The 19,178-nt window shown below is 37.2% G+C and overlaps 1 protein-coding gene across 1 annotated transcript in view; it reads left to right on the top strand.

Moving 5' to 3' along the window:
• The window catches only part of lrrc1 (leucine rich repeat containing 1), a 35,203-nt gene extending 18,811 nt beyond the window's left edge, over positions 1-16,392 (top strand). The window contains exons 5-14 of the mRNA XM_043234575.1: positions 202-258; positions 462-525; positions 2,448-2,522; positions 2,821-2,965; positions 3,239-3,357; positions 4,124-4,207; positions 8,992-9,107; positions 9,904-10,076; positions 14,170-14,312; positions 14,911-16,392. Coding sequence (XP_043090510.1) covers positions 202-258; positions 462-525; positions 2,448-2,522; positions 2,821-2,965; positions 3,239-3,357; positions 4,124-4,207; positions 8,992-9,107; positions 9,904-10,076; positions 14,170-14,312; positions 14,911-15,069 — 1,135 coding nt within the window. The 3' untranslated portion in view covers positions 15,070-16,392. The remainder of the gene's footprint in view (positions 1-201; positions 259-461; positions 526-2,447; positions 2,523-2,820; positions 2,966-3,238; positions 3,358-4,123; positions 4,208-8,991; positions 9,108-9,903; positions 10,077-14,169; positions 14,313-14,910) is intronic.
• The last annotated feature ends 2,786 nt before the right edge of the window (positions 16,393-19,178 follow it).

The raw sequence follows: 19,178 nt of genomic DNA, 5'->3' as shown, positions 1-19,178 counted from the left end.
GGAAGAGCCTTTTGTGTTGTAAACATCATTATTATTAAAATATTGATAACTTCCCTCCTAATGGCATTGTGTATAGCGGTCCTGTAATACAAATGAAGTTCAGAAAACGCATCAGGACAAAATAACCTACTGCTCAAATGTGTAATGATTTATATTTACGCATATACTTAAGGTTCCGCATTGTTTCTCTCTCTTATCTAGCCTCTGTAACTTGGTATCACTGGAACTCCGAGAGAATTTGCTGACTTATTTACCAGAGTAAGTGTACCTGTGTGTGTGTGTGTGTGTGTGTGTGTGTGTGTGTGTGTGTGTGTGTGTGTGTGTGTGTGTGTGTGTGTGTGTGTGTGTGTGTGTGTGTGTGTGTGTGTGTGTGTGTGTGTGTGTGTGTGTGTGTGTGTGTTTGTGTACTGTATATAAGGCCAAAGCAAATTGGTGTTTTTCATTTTTTTTTTTTCAATCAGGTCTCTGTCTCAACTTCATAAACTTGAAGAACTGGATGTAGGAAGCAATGAACTGTACAATTTGGTAAGTGTTGAGATTTTCATGGCATGCTCTAAATGGACTAATAAGAATAATAATGAGCCCAACGAGACTTGGAATATGTCATCTGTCACGCCGTCTCTGGAACCTTGTCTGATTATTAGGCTGAATGATAAAGAATGTCAGAAAGAACAATGTTGAAAAAAACAACAACAAATGTACATTTTACGCAACGTATAAAACCCCAGCAAACATTTCACGACATTTTGTTAACAGTTTAATTGCAGAACTGTTGCAGATTTACAAATTGCAGTTAACAAACACATTTCTAATTTTGACAGAAAAGGAATGGATTAAACATACCAAAATTAACGTTTTCAACATAAACACTTAAATAACTTATTTGCTTTCAGATATAATAATCAACACGCAGGTAAAAGAAACTTGTATAAGTTGCATTCAAACATTTCATTTCTAATGATATAATTGTTCTGCTATAATGTAAAAATGAAACCTTAACTGTCATAAGTTTTTAGGACAATTTTTTTTAAACCTTAATTAACGCATCAATGTGGCGTCTGTGGTTCAACCATAATTTTATGAAGCTACAAGTATATTTTGTGTTCGCAGAGAAAATGAAATTAACAACTTTATTCGATAGTTCTTCTCCTCTGTGTCCTGTCATATCATCCTAAGAGATTTTGTGAGACATTAAAATTGCACTGTACTGTATCTTTGGCTATTTATTCATGTTAATATCACACTTTATATTAGGTGGCTCTAACTACTATGCACTTTAATCATTTGTTACAAGCACATTTTTTTTACACTTTTTGTGATTTATTCTGTGATTACATCTGAAGTTAATATTTGTACTTAAAATTACAATTACACTGTTGATCCATCCCTTAACATACCCTTAAACCTACCCATACCACCAAACCTTTACCCGGTTTCCACCCCAATAGCAGCAATGTGTTTTACAATAAAAATATGAACACAATGAGTACATTGTACTTATTTTTGATGCAAGTACATAGTACTTAAAGCCAGCTAATATAAAACATGACCCAGTTTAATAATGAGCTATATGGAAAAGAAGATCACTTTGTTCTCTGTGCTGCAGTTTCAATGTCAGTAATTAGTAAATAAAGTGTGTCATTTAGAGTTAGTATAATCCTGCCACGGAACAGAATGTTGTGGGATCTTTGGACTCCCTTCTCAAGTTTTTTGCTCTAATACATTGCATAACTGCAAAAGACTGCCATAAAAAAAAAAATAATTCAAAAGCTTCCAGACTAATGATACTGGGACTCAGAATAATAGTAATTTATATTAAAAAGGAAAACTGATTGCTTTTTTTTTATATCTATATATAATTGTTCCCCCAGTTTTAATTAATTGGTTAACTTTTGAATTTATTTTTATTCTATGAAATTCCCACGCGCAGGGAGTGAGCGAGTTTAAACTTTCATTAGAGCAGCGCTGCTTGCGTTTCACCGTCCTTCCGTCTACTCCGCCAATATAATTTCACATCTCTTAAGCTGTCCATTATATTCCAAGCGCTAGTGGTTCTTAGGGTGATGTCGGACCTCGAGGTGAAGTCGCTTCCCGAAGCCCCTCCACGAGCCAAACATAAAATGTAGTTTTCTTTATGCAAAACTTCTTCCTTTTAATTTTGGGTTGAAGCGTTCTTTTTGGCATGTCTCATGAGATTCACACGTTAATCTTGAATCTTTGGGGTATTTTTCAAGCGTTGGTTTAGCCTACAGACGTTTTTCCAAGTCTAAAACCCATTTTTGCATGAATGTGACCCCTGTTTGACAGAAGCCGGACTTACTGCAGGCTACATCGGAATGCTATTTCACGAAAGTTTCGCTGGCCTGCATTCTTGTGCACGTCGGTAACAGTCACCTGCTGTGTTCTCATTGCTCCGTCTGAACTCTGTCAAACTTGTTTTCTTGCAGCCTGAGACAATAGGCTGTCTTGTCAGTCTGAAAGACCTGTGGCTGGACGGAAACCAGCTGTCTGAAATACCGCCGGTAAAGTATTTCTGACATGTCCTGTTGATGTCATTTTCAAAGACGGTCTGTCTAGCGGACTGTCGTATCTTCTTTAGGCGATATTTTGCAAACGTATATATTATTTCATAAGTTGTGTGTACCGCCCCTTTATATTATTTTACACTTGATTTGTAATGTGTGATATCGTTCTCTACTAATCAAACAATCTACTATTGAAAGCTGCTTCCTCAATATCCTAGAGGCTTTTTTTTGTGCTTGAGGGTGGAAGTTTGCATAACGTGTTTACATTTGCGTGTGCATGCCTTCTTCGCCTCAGGAACTGGGTAGCATGAGAAGCCTTACCTGTCTGGATGTATCGGAGAACAAGTTAGAGCGCCTCCCAGAGGAGATGGGAAACCTCCTCTCCCTCACTGACCTCCTGGTGTCCCAGAACCTCATAGACGTGCTGCCGGAGGGCTTAGGTCAGTGTTTAGGGCCTGACCGCTATCTGCAGTGCCTGTGTGCTTCTGTGTGGTTGCTGTCTTTCGTAACCTGCAGAAATTAGATGACGGGGATGAGGGAATTTGATTTTTTTGGAAAAGGCAAAACTCAATTACTTGTTTTATTTTGTCATGTTATGAAATACTTGTATCAATCGATTGGTTTATTAGATGTGTGGTTGACCTACTTATCCACTCTTGTTTAAACTCTCTGTTTGATGCAGTAATATTACTGTAATGTGTGTTTTCCTTTAGGTAAACTAAGACGGCTTTCAATATTGAAAGCAGATCAAAACAGATTAGTCCAACTCCCGGAGAGCATAGGCAACTGTGAAAGCCTGACAGAACTAGTGTTGACAGAAAACCAGCTGGTGGTAAGTTACAGCAATTGAACCAACAAACGGTCTACATGCTTTCAGTTACATTACATTGTCCTTAAAAATGTCAACTATCAACTTATTAAATATCAGTTCAATGCAAGTTGAAGATGTGTGTATATATGTATATATATGTATGTGTATATATACCTGTATGTATGTGTGTGTGTATATATATATATATATAATCAATATATATATATATATATATATATATATTCTCAGACAATAATGCAGATGGAAAAAGAATAACTATTGTCTGTCATCAAATGCTAAAAGAACACTTATTTTAAATAAGTAATTGTTTTAATTTTAGCCTGCCTTTATATACTAAAAAAATACATTTTGCACAAAATTATTATTTTTATTTCTATGAAAATGTAGCCATGTGTAGTATGTGTGTATATATATATGTGTGTGTGTGTGTGTGTGTGTGTATGTATATATATATATATATATATATATATATATATATATATATATATATATATATATATATATATATAACCCAGTTTGCTTGCTTATTACACTGGGTTGTAAAATATGCACAAAACCAACTGTTGGTTTAAATTACTCTAGATTTAAGATTCATCAAGAATTTAGATTAATTTAAACCATTGATTGGTTTCGTTCATATTTCACTTAAACATGGCTTGAAACCACCCAGCATAGAGTTGAAATCTTATGTGGTAATCTTTTTCTTTTACAGTACATGTTGGTGCAAGTGATTTTAATATGTTTTTGTTTTGTTTGTTTTTCTCAGAATTTGCCAAGAAGTATCGGAAAACTAAAGAAACTGTCCAACTTCAACTGTGATAGGAATCGACTAACGTCTTTACCAAAAGAGGTATGCCGTCTTATTATTTATTAGTTATTGGGCCTTATTCAAGAAACACAAGCGGAACATTGCATGAGGTGTAACCGTGTTTCCCATCATTCTCTGGAAGTATGAGAAAGTTTAAACCCGTAAACTAGACACCTAAGTAAATATCTTACTGCTTTTTATTTTGTGTTAAAAGGGTTTAAATTTAATTTTAATACGCATCAAATTGTACTCGTGACTTCCTAGTTTAGACGGAGAGCTCTCAGGGGGACTTGATGGCAGCAGCATGTAGCAAACTATCTTATATCTTGCTTACACTTTCGCTCAATGGGTGAGACTGTGTTTACTGTACATATGCAGTAAATACAGTGGCGCCTGCTTCAAATTCTCAGTAACAGTTCTGATACTCTTGGAACTTGTTTTTCTTGCTGTTGCTAGTTTACCCGGACACTATATATTTAGACATTACTTTGCATAAGTTTCATGGTTGCATGTTCTGTATCGCGCACAGTTCCGTTCTGACACACACACCACACACACACACACACACACACACACACAAAACCTTGGTGCACACACAAGTGAGCACTCTCCCACTTCCATTTGTATTTGCAGACATAATTCTCAAAAACACTATTTAAATATGGCTTCTGTGTTTATGAATGCCGCAGACACACCGTTTTGTTCTAATAGTCGAACTAAAGCATGCATGTCGAGTCAAAGGTCAGCTAAGAAGCCAATTTAAAAAACTTGACTCTCTTGTGACCTAGGGATGTCCGATATCGACAGCTCAATATTTTCTCTGATTTTAGCGATAATGATTATTAGACAGGATTTTGTGTGTTAGTGTTCTGGTATCCTAAAGACTGCTCTGGACAGCTGATTCCTAAAGTCTGCGATATTCTACATATTGCACTTCTCAGTTCAAACTAATAGAAATATTTTTTTCCTATACGTTTTAACAGATTTTTACCTTTTATGAAGCCATTTTTTCAGTCTGTTGTCTTTTGAATACTGATATGTGAAATTATTTTAAATAAATTGTACTCTGAATGTGAATTTAAAACCGCCAGCACGTGGCAGTAAGCCACTATAAATAAGTGAGTCATTGTAACTGAACCGAATCATTTAAACTGTTGGTTCATTCAGAAACAAATCAATGTCATGTTGCTTAGAGACTCAAAATAATGCCATGGTTGTGTTTGTGTTTTGCTGTCGAAATAGTGCAAAATATTGTCTAAAATCTCTTAATTAACCTCTTGTTTATGGAACTGTTGTAAAAATTCTATATCACATTTGTAATCATTGTGATTTTTAGAAAATCTTATATGAAAGCTTATATGAAATGATACAAATATATACATGTTCTGCCCCCAGTTCTTGAATTTGTACTCAGTTTAAAGGCATTTCATTTGACTGAATCATGCAGTGAAACTGTAGAGGTGTTTTTGATAAATACTCGATGTTAAATCGCAGTTAAAACAGTTCTGGTATTATTTCAGACAATATTTATTGCACACCCCTTTTGTGAACATGCATAAAGACGTTGCTGGAAGTCAGTGATTTGAGTTATACTTATAAAAAATAGAAATATTTTTGTTAAAAAAGCTGTGTTAAAAATGTTAACACCTGGGGAGGCATACAAGTTAGTTTTACAATGGATATATGGGATTTAAAGAGCTTCAAAATAATGGCCGCTATCCACCAAGCTTGGAAGAGCCAGGATAATTATTTTTTTATTCTGACTGTGTTCATCTTAAAGAAGAAAGTCATATACATCTAGGAGGGCTTGGAGGTGAGTAAATTATGGGGTAATTTGCGTGAATTAAGTGAAAATACAGCAAAAGTAACAGAAATTTAAAAAGAGAAGATCCTTGAAATAATCAGGCTGTCCTTTTGTGATAAGTGTTCTTTTTTTTTGCTAGCAAAAGCTATGAAAAGAATAACTGTTTACATTACAAAGTAAGATGCAGCCTGCAGAAGTGTTCACACCTGACCTGCTTTTTGTAGTAGTTTATGCATTAAGCAGACTTAGAAATTCTTGCAACTCTTTAGTATAGGGGGTAATTCTTACTATTAACTAGTTCAGGGGTGAGAAAAAGTTTATCCTGGAGGGCCGGTGTGCCTGTAGTTTTTTGCTCCAACCAGTAATGAAGTCATCAATGTGTGAGAACAATACACCATAACTGTACAGCAAAAAAACTAGTTTTTTTTTTTGCATATTTATTACAAATAAAAAAACTAAGGGTATGCATTCATACCCTTATCTGGGACACTTGGAATTAGCAAAAAAATCACATATCGGACCCTTAGACTGTGAGAAACACAATTCTCTGGTCTGATGGACCTCAATTCTAAGCATCATGTTTGAAAGAAACCAGCTTTGCTCATCCCCTGCAGAGTACCATCTCAAAAGTAAAGTGTGCTGGTAGCAGCCTCATGCTGTGGGACTGTTTTTCAGTGGCAGGGACTGAGGGAATCATCAGAGCAAAATATAGAGATAGCCTTGAAGGAAACCCAGTCCAGAGCATTCAGAAGCGCAGGCTGGCAGAAGGTTCACCTTCCAGCAGGACAATGACCCTAAGCACACAGCGAGAGTGGCTTATAGACAACTCTGTGAAAGTCCTTGAGTGGCCCAGACACAGCCTGGGATTGAACCGGATTGAATCAGATATTTCTGGAGAAACCCGAGCATGTGCATCTGCCCCCGTTCGACCTGACAGTGCTTGAGGGTCAAAGAGGTGAGGAGAAGAGTGGTAGATGATTGCCAATTTGCCGATAGGCGAAGCTTGTCAGATCAAACAAAAAAGACTTGAGACTGTAAAGATGTTTCAGCGAAATATTTAGTTAATGGGTACTTATTCAATGGAATCATTTTAGGGTTTTTTAAATTTATTTTGAATAAATTTGCAAAGATGTTAAAACCGTAATTATTGCTGTACATGTGGAAATCAATTGAACACAGTTTAACATAAGGCAGCGACATAACAAAATGTGAAAAATTGAGGCATCCCATCACAAGGCATTAACCCCAAACCAAATTGTGAGACTCATTAGTTGAGGGTCATTGCATATATAATTTTCCACACTGATGCTACTACATTGTTTTAAAGTGCTGTTTGAACATGCAGCATTTATCATTTAGCAGCGCCTTTCAAATTAAACATCTTTATCCTCGCTTAAGCCACATTCAAAGTAAGACTTTTTTAAACGCTCTAGGAGTGTTTGGCTTTAGTAGCACAGTAGCACACACTTGTACTGGCCTGTGTGAGCGTGTCTATCACGAGTGCTTCGGTTTACGCGCTGACTCATCTGATAGTGGCCCTGCTGCCGCTGTAATTGGTCTAATGAAAGGTAATCCCTGCACGTCCTAACCAGCACATCCAGTTCCAGGCCGGATTCAGTTCAGCGAAAGCGCACCTTAGGTCAGACGGTGTTATTGGCGCCCTGACATCAGCCGTCACATGATTCCGTAGTGCTGTGTGTTTTTGTGGCATGACTGCAGAGCTCGGGATGGGGTCGCCGACGGCACAGACACCAGACAAACACATAGCTTGTTGTGTTACCGCTCATCTTCAACAGCCCTCGAATGGCTTCTTGAGAACCCCCTTTCTCTTTCATACTTTCCCATGTGTGTGGGGTGAGGACGGGCCCTGGTGACAGCTGAACAGGATTTTGAGGAATGTTATTGTCTTGTTTAAACAATGGCTCTGTCTGAACGAGGCCGATTGTTCTCTGAGACCGTTTGCTCAGCTGTGACTTCTCTGACCTCACTCAATGGACACACACAACGCAAAAGCCAGCAAAATGTCATGTTCTCATGTCATTTCATCTTCAGTTGCTGCACTTAACGGCAAACTAAGCAAAATAATCATGCGACAAATTGATAACCGTTTCTTTTCTTTTCGTTTATTTTGTGGGCATTTTCATGTAAGCGCAAATCAAGAGAACATCGACTCATTACATTTTAGTTTCTCGATTTATTATTTTTAATTAACACACTTTCTACTGGTAAAACCCTAAGAAAAAAAGTTTTTTGTAGCGCAGAGCACAAACAGCACATTGAACTTGTGAAGGAGAACCAAATGGCTTTATTGCGCATTTATTTGAGCCGAATATCATAATCTAATGTTATAGCTGGTCTTCTGTGAATCAGCGTGGTTGCCAGGTTGGGAAAATTAAGAAAAAAACATGGAGAACATTATGGAGGCTTGTAACCAATGCGAGATAAAAGAAATGGCAAATAATAATAAAAATTTGGATAAATAATAAGCTGGCCAATGCTTCAGATGATTATGCATAGTTGATTAAGAGAAGCAGAAATTAAAATTAAATGTGATTTATTGTACAGCCTTATATTTAACTAATAAAGAAAAACATCTGGGGTTAGTTTAATAATGTTTCATTAGCATTTAAAAAAATTGACCTCCTTTAAACATCCAGCTTAAAGTTGTTTTTTTTTTTTTTTAAGGCTTTTCTTAATTATGAACAATAATAACTATTATCGACCGTTGTGCTTAAATGCAAGCATAGTCTTAACACACAGATAAAGTTTGATTTGCAGTAAAGTGCTCTAGTTCAGACCACCTCCAATTGCTTCTAATTTTAGCTCTTCTGCATTATTGTCACAGAAACCGCTTATTTAGCAAAGGTTTGCCTGCTTTGCTTGTTCAGTTCAGTTTGTTCGTTGCTCTCTGTTCTCATTTTCCTGCAAGTATTCGTGTGCCGTGCTCTCTTGCGACGAAGTAAAATGCGTTTCGCAGTGGTCGCAGGGGAATACGCTCATGCCGTTTTGTGATTCGTCTCAGATCGGCGGCTGCTGCAGTCTGAATGTTCTGTGCGTGAGAGAGAACCGTCTGGTGCGCGTCCCTCCTGAGCTCTCCCAGGCTACAGAGCTTCACGTGCTCGACGTGTCTGGAAACAGGTTTGTCACAACAAAGTTTTCTCACTGGGGGGGGGGTTCCCGATGTAGACTGAGTCATCAAGCACATCGATGGCTTGCTTTGACACAGGATGGGTATCGCTGAATCACTCCGCAGGTATACATTCATGAAAGATAATTCATTTATCTTTATAGTACAGATATAGATATTTTTAATGAAACATGACATATTTCTGTCCCTCTGTAGATAGCCTTTTCCTCCAAAACTGTTTAAAACGGTCAAATAAAATGTTTTAAAGAGACAGTATAGTCATTATATTTAAACTCAAATATAAGGACTTTCTATGCAGTTATAGAAATTTGTCACATTTTATTAAAAAATATAATTTGCCTTGAAAAGATGAAATAAATTGAGTTGATGCTTATGAAAAGATTTTAAACGACGCCAGTTAAAGTCACACCAGGTTTAGTTTTAGAATTTGTTTTTATCAGAGATGAATTAAAAAAAAACCTCTTTATAAAAGCCTACCCAATTTGTTATTTTCCCCTTTTTGTTTTAAGGAAAATAATATTATATAAGCTGCACACTTCTGCTTCTGTCTCTAGTCCACATTCTCCATAGACTTCCATCACTGTAAATGTGATTTACAGAATAAAAACACTATTGTACAAGTGATTATCTAAAACTGAAAAACCTAATAACGACCTTACTGTGCATAATTAATTTGTGCTGTATTTATAGTGTTATTTCAGAAAAAAAAGACTAGTTAGCAGTAACAGATGTAAGAGAGGCAGAAGCGTGTTTTGTGAATGATATTCTGTCCGTGTTTCTGCGAAGGCTGCTGTACCTGCCCTTGACCCTGACCTCTCTACGACTCAAAGCTCTCTGGCTGTCAGAGAACCAGTCTCAACCCCTGCTCACCTTCCAGACAGACGTGGACCCCGAGTCTGGAGAGAAGGTCCTGACCTGTGTACTGTTGCCTCAGCAGCCCTGTGAATCAGAAAACAAAGGTAAAGCTCTGATGCCTGCACGACACTTAAAACATCACGTTAGATCTTTTTTTTTTATCAAATATTGTGGCGGAAATGCCATTTCTACCGGACATACGTGAAAGCACACAGACTCCGTGACAGGTTTTCATAACATCAGAGGACCTGGCGCTCTCTTTCTGTCAGATGTTCTGGGCTTTCAGGTTTTCTCTGTGTTTGTAGGCGAGTGGGGATTTTATAGAAAGGGTCAAATCTGGCCGAAGTTAGCGAATATGTAGGATACAGAGATATGTAGAATAAGCTTAGGAATTCTGAATCTTTTTTTCTCATAATTTTTTTGTATAAAAGAATTTTATATATGCTGCATACTAGTGTTGTTACAGTAGTTGGTGCCAATACCAGTAAAATTTAACAGTTCCTAGAACCAATTTTTGTATCGTAGCAAAGGTTGCTTAACTAATTACATGTTTGTTTTCAGTAAAATTAATTAATTAATAAATTATAACCGCTATTAATAATTAAGTAAATAATATGTTGTTTGACTGTTTAAAAACATTAGCATGTAGCCAGTTATGTAAACATATTGCAATAAAGAAGCAATAAAAAAAAATCAAAATCAAAAGCAAAGAAACGCATTACATGTAATGGAACAAGTGGCAGGTGTAGTACAGTTATACTGTAAGGTTTAATGTCATTGAAATTTCAGGCATCGCAATTTCAGATTCAGCCTTTATTCGATTTATGAATGGATTATATAAAGAAAGTGAGCAAAGACTGCTCACTTTATAATGAATAATTAATAAAGCTGATATCATTTCACCCTCAGCGCAAGGTTAAGTGAAAACTGCTGTTATGAGATAAAACTGCCTGTATTGAATGAGGCTTTTTAATATTTTAATACCTGCCAAGTTGTTTTTTTTCTAGGCTGTAAGACTTACATTATTCTTTTGATGCAAAGCTAAATATTTAGCACTCAGTGCTAAAGAGTGCAGTGTCACATGACGCTTGAGGAATCATATTCACTATAGTTACTATTAGGATGCAGAGGTTAAACAGCAACTGTATCGCAGGGAGATCAAGATCAAGATCAAGGTAATAAAAACTAAATGAATGTTTTCCAAGAGACTAAGATTAGTGGGTTTCAGGGTAGGGAATGTTAAACGTAGTATATGCCCTTTACATGTTTTCCATCCTAACCAGCACTATATCACTTTCGAGGTATAATGATTCCGTCGAGATTTCTGCAAGGAGGTTCTGCCCGTAATCAGATTTTTTTCATCCTGCTTTAATCTTGTGTCGGTTCTGTGGGATTTACCTGGGGCTCAGCGCACCTGTATGATTCAATCAGACCGTGTGATGTGTGTGTTGAGTTGAGTGGAGGTATAGATGTACAGATCAGGTCTTGATATTCCTGAGCTTCCTCTAGTGCTTTCTACATGGCACCAGAGGATTGGGCGGCTAAAGAGGCTTATCTCCTCTGAGCTCAGCTCGCCCTTAGATGTTGCCACACACGGCCTCCTCTCATAGTCCCGTCTTAACCTAAACCCATTGAAGATTTTATTTTTTGGGGTCTTTAACTTCTCTTTCATTGATAAAACTAGAAAATTCCAGTATATGTGACGTTTTGTATGCCACATTCCATGAGAGGAGTTCCTGTTCTGTTACTGTTACTCCAGTCTTCAGTCTCACTTCAGAAATCGTTGTGATATGCTGAATTGCTACTGAAGAAACACTTAAATTATAATTTATATTTTTTTAGCAGTGTTTAAAAGTGGTGTTTTGTGGAAATTGTGACACCATCCAAGTCAGGAAGGAAGTAAGTCAGTAAGTAAGTCAGGAAGTAAGTAAGTAAGTCAGGAAGGAAGTCAGGAAGGAAGTAAGTAAGTCAGGAAGGAAGTAAGTCAGGAAGGAAGTAAGTAAGTCAGGAAGGAAGTAAGTAAGTCAGGAAGGAAGTAAGTAAGTCAGGAAGGAAGTAAGTAAGTAAGTCAGGAAGGAAGTAAGTAAGTCAGGAAGGAAGTAAGTAAGTCAGGAAGGAAGGAAGTAAGTCAGGAAGGAAGGAAGGAAGTAAGTCAGGAAGGAAGGAAGGAAGTAAGTCAGGAAGGAAGGAAGGAAGTAAGTCAGGAAGTAAGTCAGTAAGTCAGGAAGGAAGTAAGTCAGGAAGGAAGTAAGTCAGGAAGGAAGTAAGTCAGTAAGTCAGGAAGGAAGTAATTCAGGAAGGAAGTAATTCAGGAAGGAAGTAATTCAGGAAGGAAGTAATTCAGGAAGGAAGTAATTCAGGAAGGAAGTAAGTCAGGAAGTAAGTAAGTAAGTCAGGAAGTAAGTCAGGAAGTAAGTCAGGAAGGAAGGAAGTAAGTCAGGAAGGAAGGAAGTAAGTCAGGAAGGAAGGAAGTAAGTCAGGAAGGAAGGAAGTAAGTCAGGAAGGAAGGAAGTAAGTCAGGAAGGAAGGAAGTAAGTCAGGAAGGAAGTCAGGAGTAAGTCAGTCAGGAAGTAAGTCAGTAAGTCAGGAAGTAATTCAGTAAGTCAGGTCAGGAAGGAAGTAAGTCAGGAAGGAAGTAAGTCAGGAAGGAAGTAATTCAGGAAGTAAGTAATTCAGGAAGGAAGTAAGTAAGTCAGGAAGTAAGTCAGGAAGTAAGTAAGTCAGGAAGTAAGTAAGTCAGGAAGTAAGTAAGTCAGGAAGGAAGGAAGTCAGGAAGGAAGGAAGTAAGTCAGGAAGGAAGGAAGTAAGTCAGGAAGGAAGTAAGTCAGGAAGGAAGGAAGGAGGAGGAAGGAAGGAAGTCAGGAAGGAAGGAAGTAAGTCAGGAAGGAAGGAAGGAAGGAAGGAAGGAAGGAAGTCAGGAAGGAAGGAAGTCAGGAAGGAAGTAAGTCAGGAAGGAAGGAAGTAAGTCAGGAAGTAAGTCAGGAAGTAAGTCAGGAAGTAGGTAGTCAGTAAGTAAGTCAGGAAGGAAGGAAGGAAGGAAGGAAGGAAGTCAGGAAGGAAGGAAGGAAGTCAGGAAGGAAGGAAGTAAGTCAGGAAGGAAGGAAGTAAGTCAGGAAGGAAGGAAGTAAGTCAGGAAGTAAGTAAGTAAGTCAGGAAGTAAGTAAGTAAGTCAGGAAGTAAGTAAGTAAGTCAGGAAGTAAGTCAGGAAGTAAGTAAGTAAGTCAGGAAGTAAGTAAGTAAGTCAGGAAGTAAGTAAGTAAGTCAGGAAGTAAGTAAGTAAGTCAGGAAGGAAGTAAGTAAGTCAGGAAGGAAGTCAGGAAGGAAGTCAGGAAGGAAGTCAGGAAGGAAGTAAGTAAGTAAGTCAGGAAGTAAGTAAGTCAGGAAGCCAGGAAGTAAGTCAGGAAGCCAGGAAGTAAGTCAGGAAGCCAGGAAGTAAGTCAGGAAGGAAGGAAGTCTGGAAGGAAGGGCACTTTTTTTTGCTAATTTATTTAGTGAAGACTTAAAAAAATCCTCACTATTAACACACTATTCATTATGAATTTTGCCTCAAACTTAATTTGCAGCTTATTAATAGTTAGTAAGGTAGTGGTTAAGTTTAGATATTGGGTAGGATTAGGGATGTGGAATATTGTCATGCAGAAAATGTGCTTTATAAGTCTTAATAAACAGCCAATATGTTAAAAAAAGCGGGCTGAAAGCAGCTAGTTAATAGTGAGCTGGGTCCCTATACTAAAGTGTTACCAAGATTTCTATTTCAAATCAAAGATGTTGTTTCTACAAAAAATATGAATAATAATATTAAACCAATATAATAATAATATCCATGGCTATTATTAATAATTGAGCATCAATAATAAATAATTGATCCCTAAAGCAGCATATTTTGTAACGTTAAAGCTTATGTTGAGTCTTTCTGACTTCATATGGAAAGATTCTTGATTCTCTTACTCATCCCTTCCTCTGGTATGTGTTGGAGGTCAGGTCACGCTGGGCTGGAGGGGGCGGGTGAGGGTGGGATCTCAATAATCTCAGTATCTCGGTTTCTCAGTAAGCCTGTGACTAAGGCTGGATTTCAAACGGTGATCTCGAAGACCCATTACACTTGGAAAATAAGCTCTTTTTTGTCCTAACCAAATAATACATATAGGAATGCGTTTAGCCCATGTATGTAATAAAACCTAAGCATATGCTGTTCAGGTTCGGATAACCTTGCCCGCTGCGGTGCTCTGGAGAGTCTGGTGGAGAGCGGCATGCTGGATGACACCTGGGATGACAAAGCCACAAACAGAATGAGCACCATCCGTTTCATGGAGGATGATGATGACGAGGATGACGAAGAGGTGAGGAACGAAGCTGAATGTATTATATGGATTTGTCATGATTTATCAGTTTTGTAAAAGTTTTCTATGGAGTCTTCGTATTTAACCTATGAGTTGCTACTACCTATTAAGTGCTATTGTTCTGGCTGCAATCTTTTCTGACTACTTGAACACTGTTTAGTAACTGTTACACTTTTTGTTTTTTTGCATGAATATTAAATACTGAAATTCAGTAAAATAAGTATTTTTATCCCATAGAGTACAATATCCCATAACTGCTCCACCACCATACCAAGACCAGAAGTGTAGGCATTGGGACATGCCCCGTTTGTAGACCTCATCATGCTTTGCATCATCTTGGAAATTAAAAATTATTTTAGAGTAGAGTGCATTGCACTGTGGGACATGTAGTAGGTAAATGCTGTGGGGATTATACAAGCTACCCGCTGCAGAAATTGTAAGAGTTTATGCTAGTATGCGTTTCTCTCGAAACCAGGCTGTGAGATTAAAAAATAATTGTATGTCCGGTACACTTGTCATGGGGTCTTAAAATGCTCTGAAGGGTGCTGTAACAAAAAAAACAGTGAACTGACGAGTTCTTTTTCTTTCTGTATCTCAGAGAACGCTGTTGCGGCGGGCCACTCCACACCCCGGCGAGCTGAAGAATATGAAGAAGGTGGCCGAGAGCATCCGAAAGGACATGAACGCTGCCAAAGGCCTGGATTCCAACAAAAATGAGGTCAATAACGCTGTGGACCGAGTGACCACGTCTGTGTGACCGCTTTAACTCCGAGATATCTCTTACCCAGTGTGTCTGTCCCCGAAGCCCCCGCAGAGCCATCCCTCACTGTTTTCTCCCAGGGGCTGACCACCCTTTTGCTCTCCTGGGACCACCAGAGTCCCTTTTCCAGCCATGCTAACGTCATCTGCTCCCGCCCTGTGTCAGGGACGAGTCTTCACTACACGGTGCCTTCTTTTTCTAAAGACCTCCAGAGCAATAACCGGCAAAGGAATGCACGTTTTTACTCTTCAGATCCAGTGCTTTTCTCATGCTTTTCTTTGACACACAAAATAGGTAGTTGCACTACAAGTCTTAGCATAAATCTGTCAGAATCTTTAATATAGAACATATGAAATTTATATATATATATATATATATATATATATATATATATATATATGCTCTATTTTTTTATTTTCGAACACTGGGTGCATTTCTTTCTTTTGGTGATACACAGAGCCCAGGCATTTTTGGACCTACTGATTTTAAAAATTGTTGTATAGTTGCTTGTGAATATTGACACTTTTGTATGTGTGGCAGCTCAGGTGGTGTAAATTTTAGAAAGAATCAAAAAAAAGATGCATAGCCAGTTTTTTTTAATCGATGAACTTTCCCATCGCTTGGACTTAATTTTAGAATTAAAAGCATTCGAACAAAGTGATGGATTTTTAATGTCATACACGCTTAATTCTTATCTGAACATGAGGGGGCAGCTTTGTGATTCATTGTCAGGTTTTTCTTCATAACCCATGCAGTTTTCGTTGTGTGTAAAGAACATGTTTTGTACTAAAAGTGAATTAAAAGGGCTAATGCGGTTCTGGACCATGAGCTGGAACACTCCGGTATGAGGACCGAAGAGAGTGAAGGCTGTCCGACAGTCCGGTGCTGTGCTTTACCACGCTGATATTACTTAAGTAAGCCGACTTCTGCTGCAGTTCAAATGTGCTTCCAGCTTTTTAAAAAGCAGGTACAATAAAAGTCTTTTGTAATTAAGGTAAGGGTAGCTAGTATCTTTTGCTTTGGTTTAGGTGAGCAGTTTTTCCCTCCAAGTGCCAGAATGCACTTTTACAAGCAATGCTATCATTTTTTTTTTTTTTTTTTTTTTTTTTTAATATATGTATATGGTACACTACGGACTTCATTTTACATTGTATGTTTTCATTTGTATTCCAAGAAAGACATGGTTTTTAATGTTGATTTTTATCTTTTAATTATTTCTTGTAAATGAAGCTGCACAGAAAACAATCGTAAACAGGCGCTGTTTCTGGGCCAGTACGTTTATGACTTTAACCACTGAAATAATAAAATGATTTCATTAAAGCAAGGGTTACGATTCATTATTTATACCGAGATTTAATATCAAACAAAAATGCTTCAATGTCTTGCCACTGCTTTTGTTCTTATCAGATTAATATTAAAGGAACAGTTCAGCCAAAGATGAAACTTAATCACCCTCATGCTATTACAAACCTGTATGCTGTTATTATTATTTTTTTACAGTCTTTTTCTATCAGTGATTTATTATCTGAGCTTCAGCCCGTTGTCTGTCCACCCTTGCTTGTTCTCTCCCGCTCAGTTACCTCACTGTTTCCTCTGCTTGCACATGTGGCTTTTTCTGTATTGTTTCACTTATGCATTTTGTTGTGTTTTCGATTTTTCGTGCATACAATTTCCATTCCAAAATGATGTCATATTTAGACAACCAGCTCATATTGTTGCTGAAACTTTAGAATGCACAATGTATACTGTGTATATAAATGGAGATGAGTGGGCTCTACATATGGAACAAGAATTATAAATTGCTTTATAATTTGACCCATTGACATTGATTACTGGTGTTAATTTTGCTCTTTCCATAATTATGAAAAAAATTGTTCAGACGGATGCATTACATTTACGTTTAAAGGACATTGGTAAGGTTACAAATGTCTTTGTATGGTTTGTGTTCTTACAAACAATTCACTGAAGTATTGACACAAACATAAGCTGTGCCGGGCTTGCAATAAAAAAAAAATGATCACATTCAGGGGATGTTTCATCGCATCCTTTGTGTAACTCTTTCCAAAGGTAAGATTGCAGGACGTTTCTCACAGCAGATGATTCATACATCCATAATACTCTTTTGATATTGTTTGTTTTCTGATCTCGCAGTTCTTTTGTATATTGTACTCTTGTCTTGTTTGACAGCGTCAGCTTGGCTTGATCTTGTCTAAAAGCCAGCAGTAGCATCTTCTCTTCACTGTTGCAGGTGAAACTAGTTTTTACTAGCATTTACTGCTCTGGTGAGGTTAAATTAAATCATTAAAAATGTTCTCTTTTCTCCCCAAAACAGAATTGCATGGAAAACATGAAATTCTTCCTGAATTGCTAGAATGTCATGATTATGATTATAAGTTAATGATAATAAATAATGAATATCTGAATTATAATAATGCATGAAAATAGTTCATAGATTTATGTTGAAGATTAATCATTTATAAATGAGATTAAGAAGAGAATTGGTCAATCAGACTAAATGATGACTTAATAAGAAGGGTATTAAATTGGTCAAATCAATAAGACGTCAGTCGTATCAGCCAGAAAGTGTTTTTTTTTTGAAATGAAGTAGTTTGGCCTCTCACGGTAAAGGCATTGTGATACTACAGGTTTTATAAAGTCCAGACAAACTGCAAAACAAACAAAATGTGCACATGCGGTAATTGACTTGATATAGAAAAGTGTTATAATGGGGCTTTTCTTAATTGTGCTGCTTTGTCTGCAGCAGCAGAATCAGGAAACTGAAAACCAGAAACAAACCAAAAAGTAAAAAAAAGCTAAGATATGTTGTATTAAACTGGCTATGTGTATCTTTTCGAAATTGATTATTACTGTTGCTTTTGGATGCATGATATATTTTTAAGGAATTCATAAATCCATTCAGAAATGCATAAACATGCTAAATAGTGGGAGTATCAACTTACAATTTAACTGTATCATATAAAAACATGTATTCTAGTTGCATGCATGCATAATTTCACAAATCCTAACAAGTCTGTTTGAGTGCTCAGATGGTTGTCCTTGTCATGTTTCTTCATCCACTTAATTAGTGAAGCAGCTGCAGTTTCAATAGAGCTTAATTGGCAAGTAATGTTGGAGACTGAGTGCTTTCGGGTCGCTAAGGTAACCTGATCATTTGTACAGTAGACAACAACAGGTGATGTTTCTTTAAAAGGAAATTAAATAAATCAAAAGACCCCTCGGGCTGGACATTATGGTGATTTTAGAGTAAGGGGTGTTATGAGACAACCTTGAAAATGATAATGGTGTCTCTTTTGATAACTGGTAATATTAGCACTGAGATCCAGGTTCAGTTCTTCAGGTTTAACATAGTGATGTGTCTTCTCTGTCTATTCAAATAATCACTGCACAATTACATTTTGGTATCCAGCAGGAAATATTGCAGTATATTTGCAGTTTTGAATGCAGTTTTGTAAAAATGGGATGTTTTTGGTGGATAAAATGCTAAAATCTGGTCACCCTATGCTAGCAATGTGCTAGTATCGATATCTCAGGTTAAGTATGTAACCATGGTTGAGACCCTGAATCAGAATTCATTGGGAATGTCTCTGTTTGACCACATTCTGAGGCATGTGTGAGCTTTCTGACCATTCATATACAGCAACACAAAATATTTAAAGGCCAGAAAGGCACAACCCAGATTTAAAAAATGTTAGGACATTTTTAAAAATTTGAATAAATTGAAAAAGAAAAAAAAATCACTTATACTGTAGATAACATAAATGTTTCAACTGAAAATAATTACAATTTTATACACAAAATCAGCTCATTTCCAATTTGATACCTGCTACAGGTCTCAAAAAAGTTGGCATGGGGGCAACAGAAAAAAGGGCCGAAAAAGAGATTAATTTTGAAAAACAAATTCAGCTGGGAGAACATCTAGCAACTAATTAAGTTAATTATGTAACATGATGTATCCCAGAGACAGAGTCTCTCTGGAGCTCTCTGAGCACTGACTGTCCAATCTGTAAAAGAGTGCGTAAAAACATTGTGGAATATTTTGAGTTGGGTACTCACTTTGGTGCACTTTGCAGAACACAGAGGAAACA

The sequence above is a fragment of the Puntigrus tetrazona genome, unplaced genomic scaffold (genome assembly GCF_018831695.1).
Source record: "Puntigrus tetrazona isolate hp1 unplaced genomic scaffold, ASM1883169v1 S000001170, whole genome shotgun sequence".
NCBI classification, from domain to species: Eukaryota; Metazoa; Chordata; class Actinopteri; order Cypriniformes; family Cyprinidae; genus Puntigrus; species Puntigrus tetrazona.
Note: the sequence above shows the minus strand (reverse complement) of the source record. Positions and strands in the feature narration are given on the sequence as shown.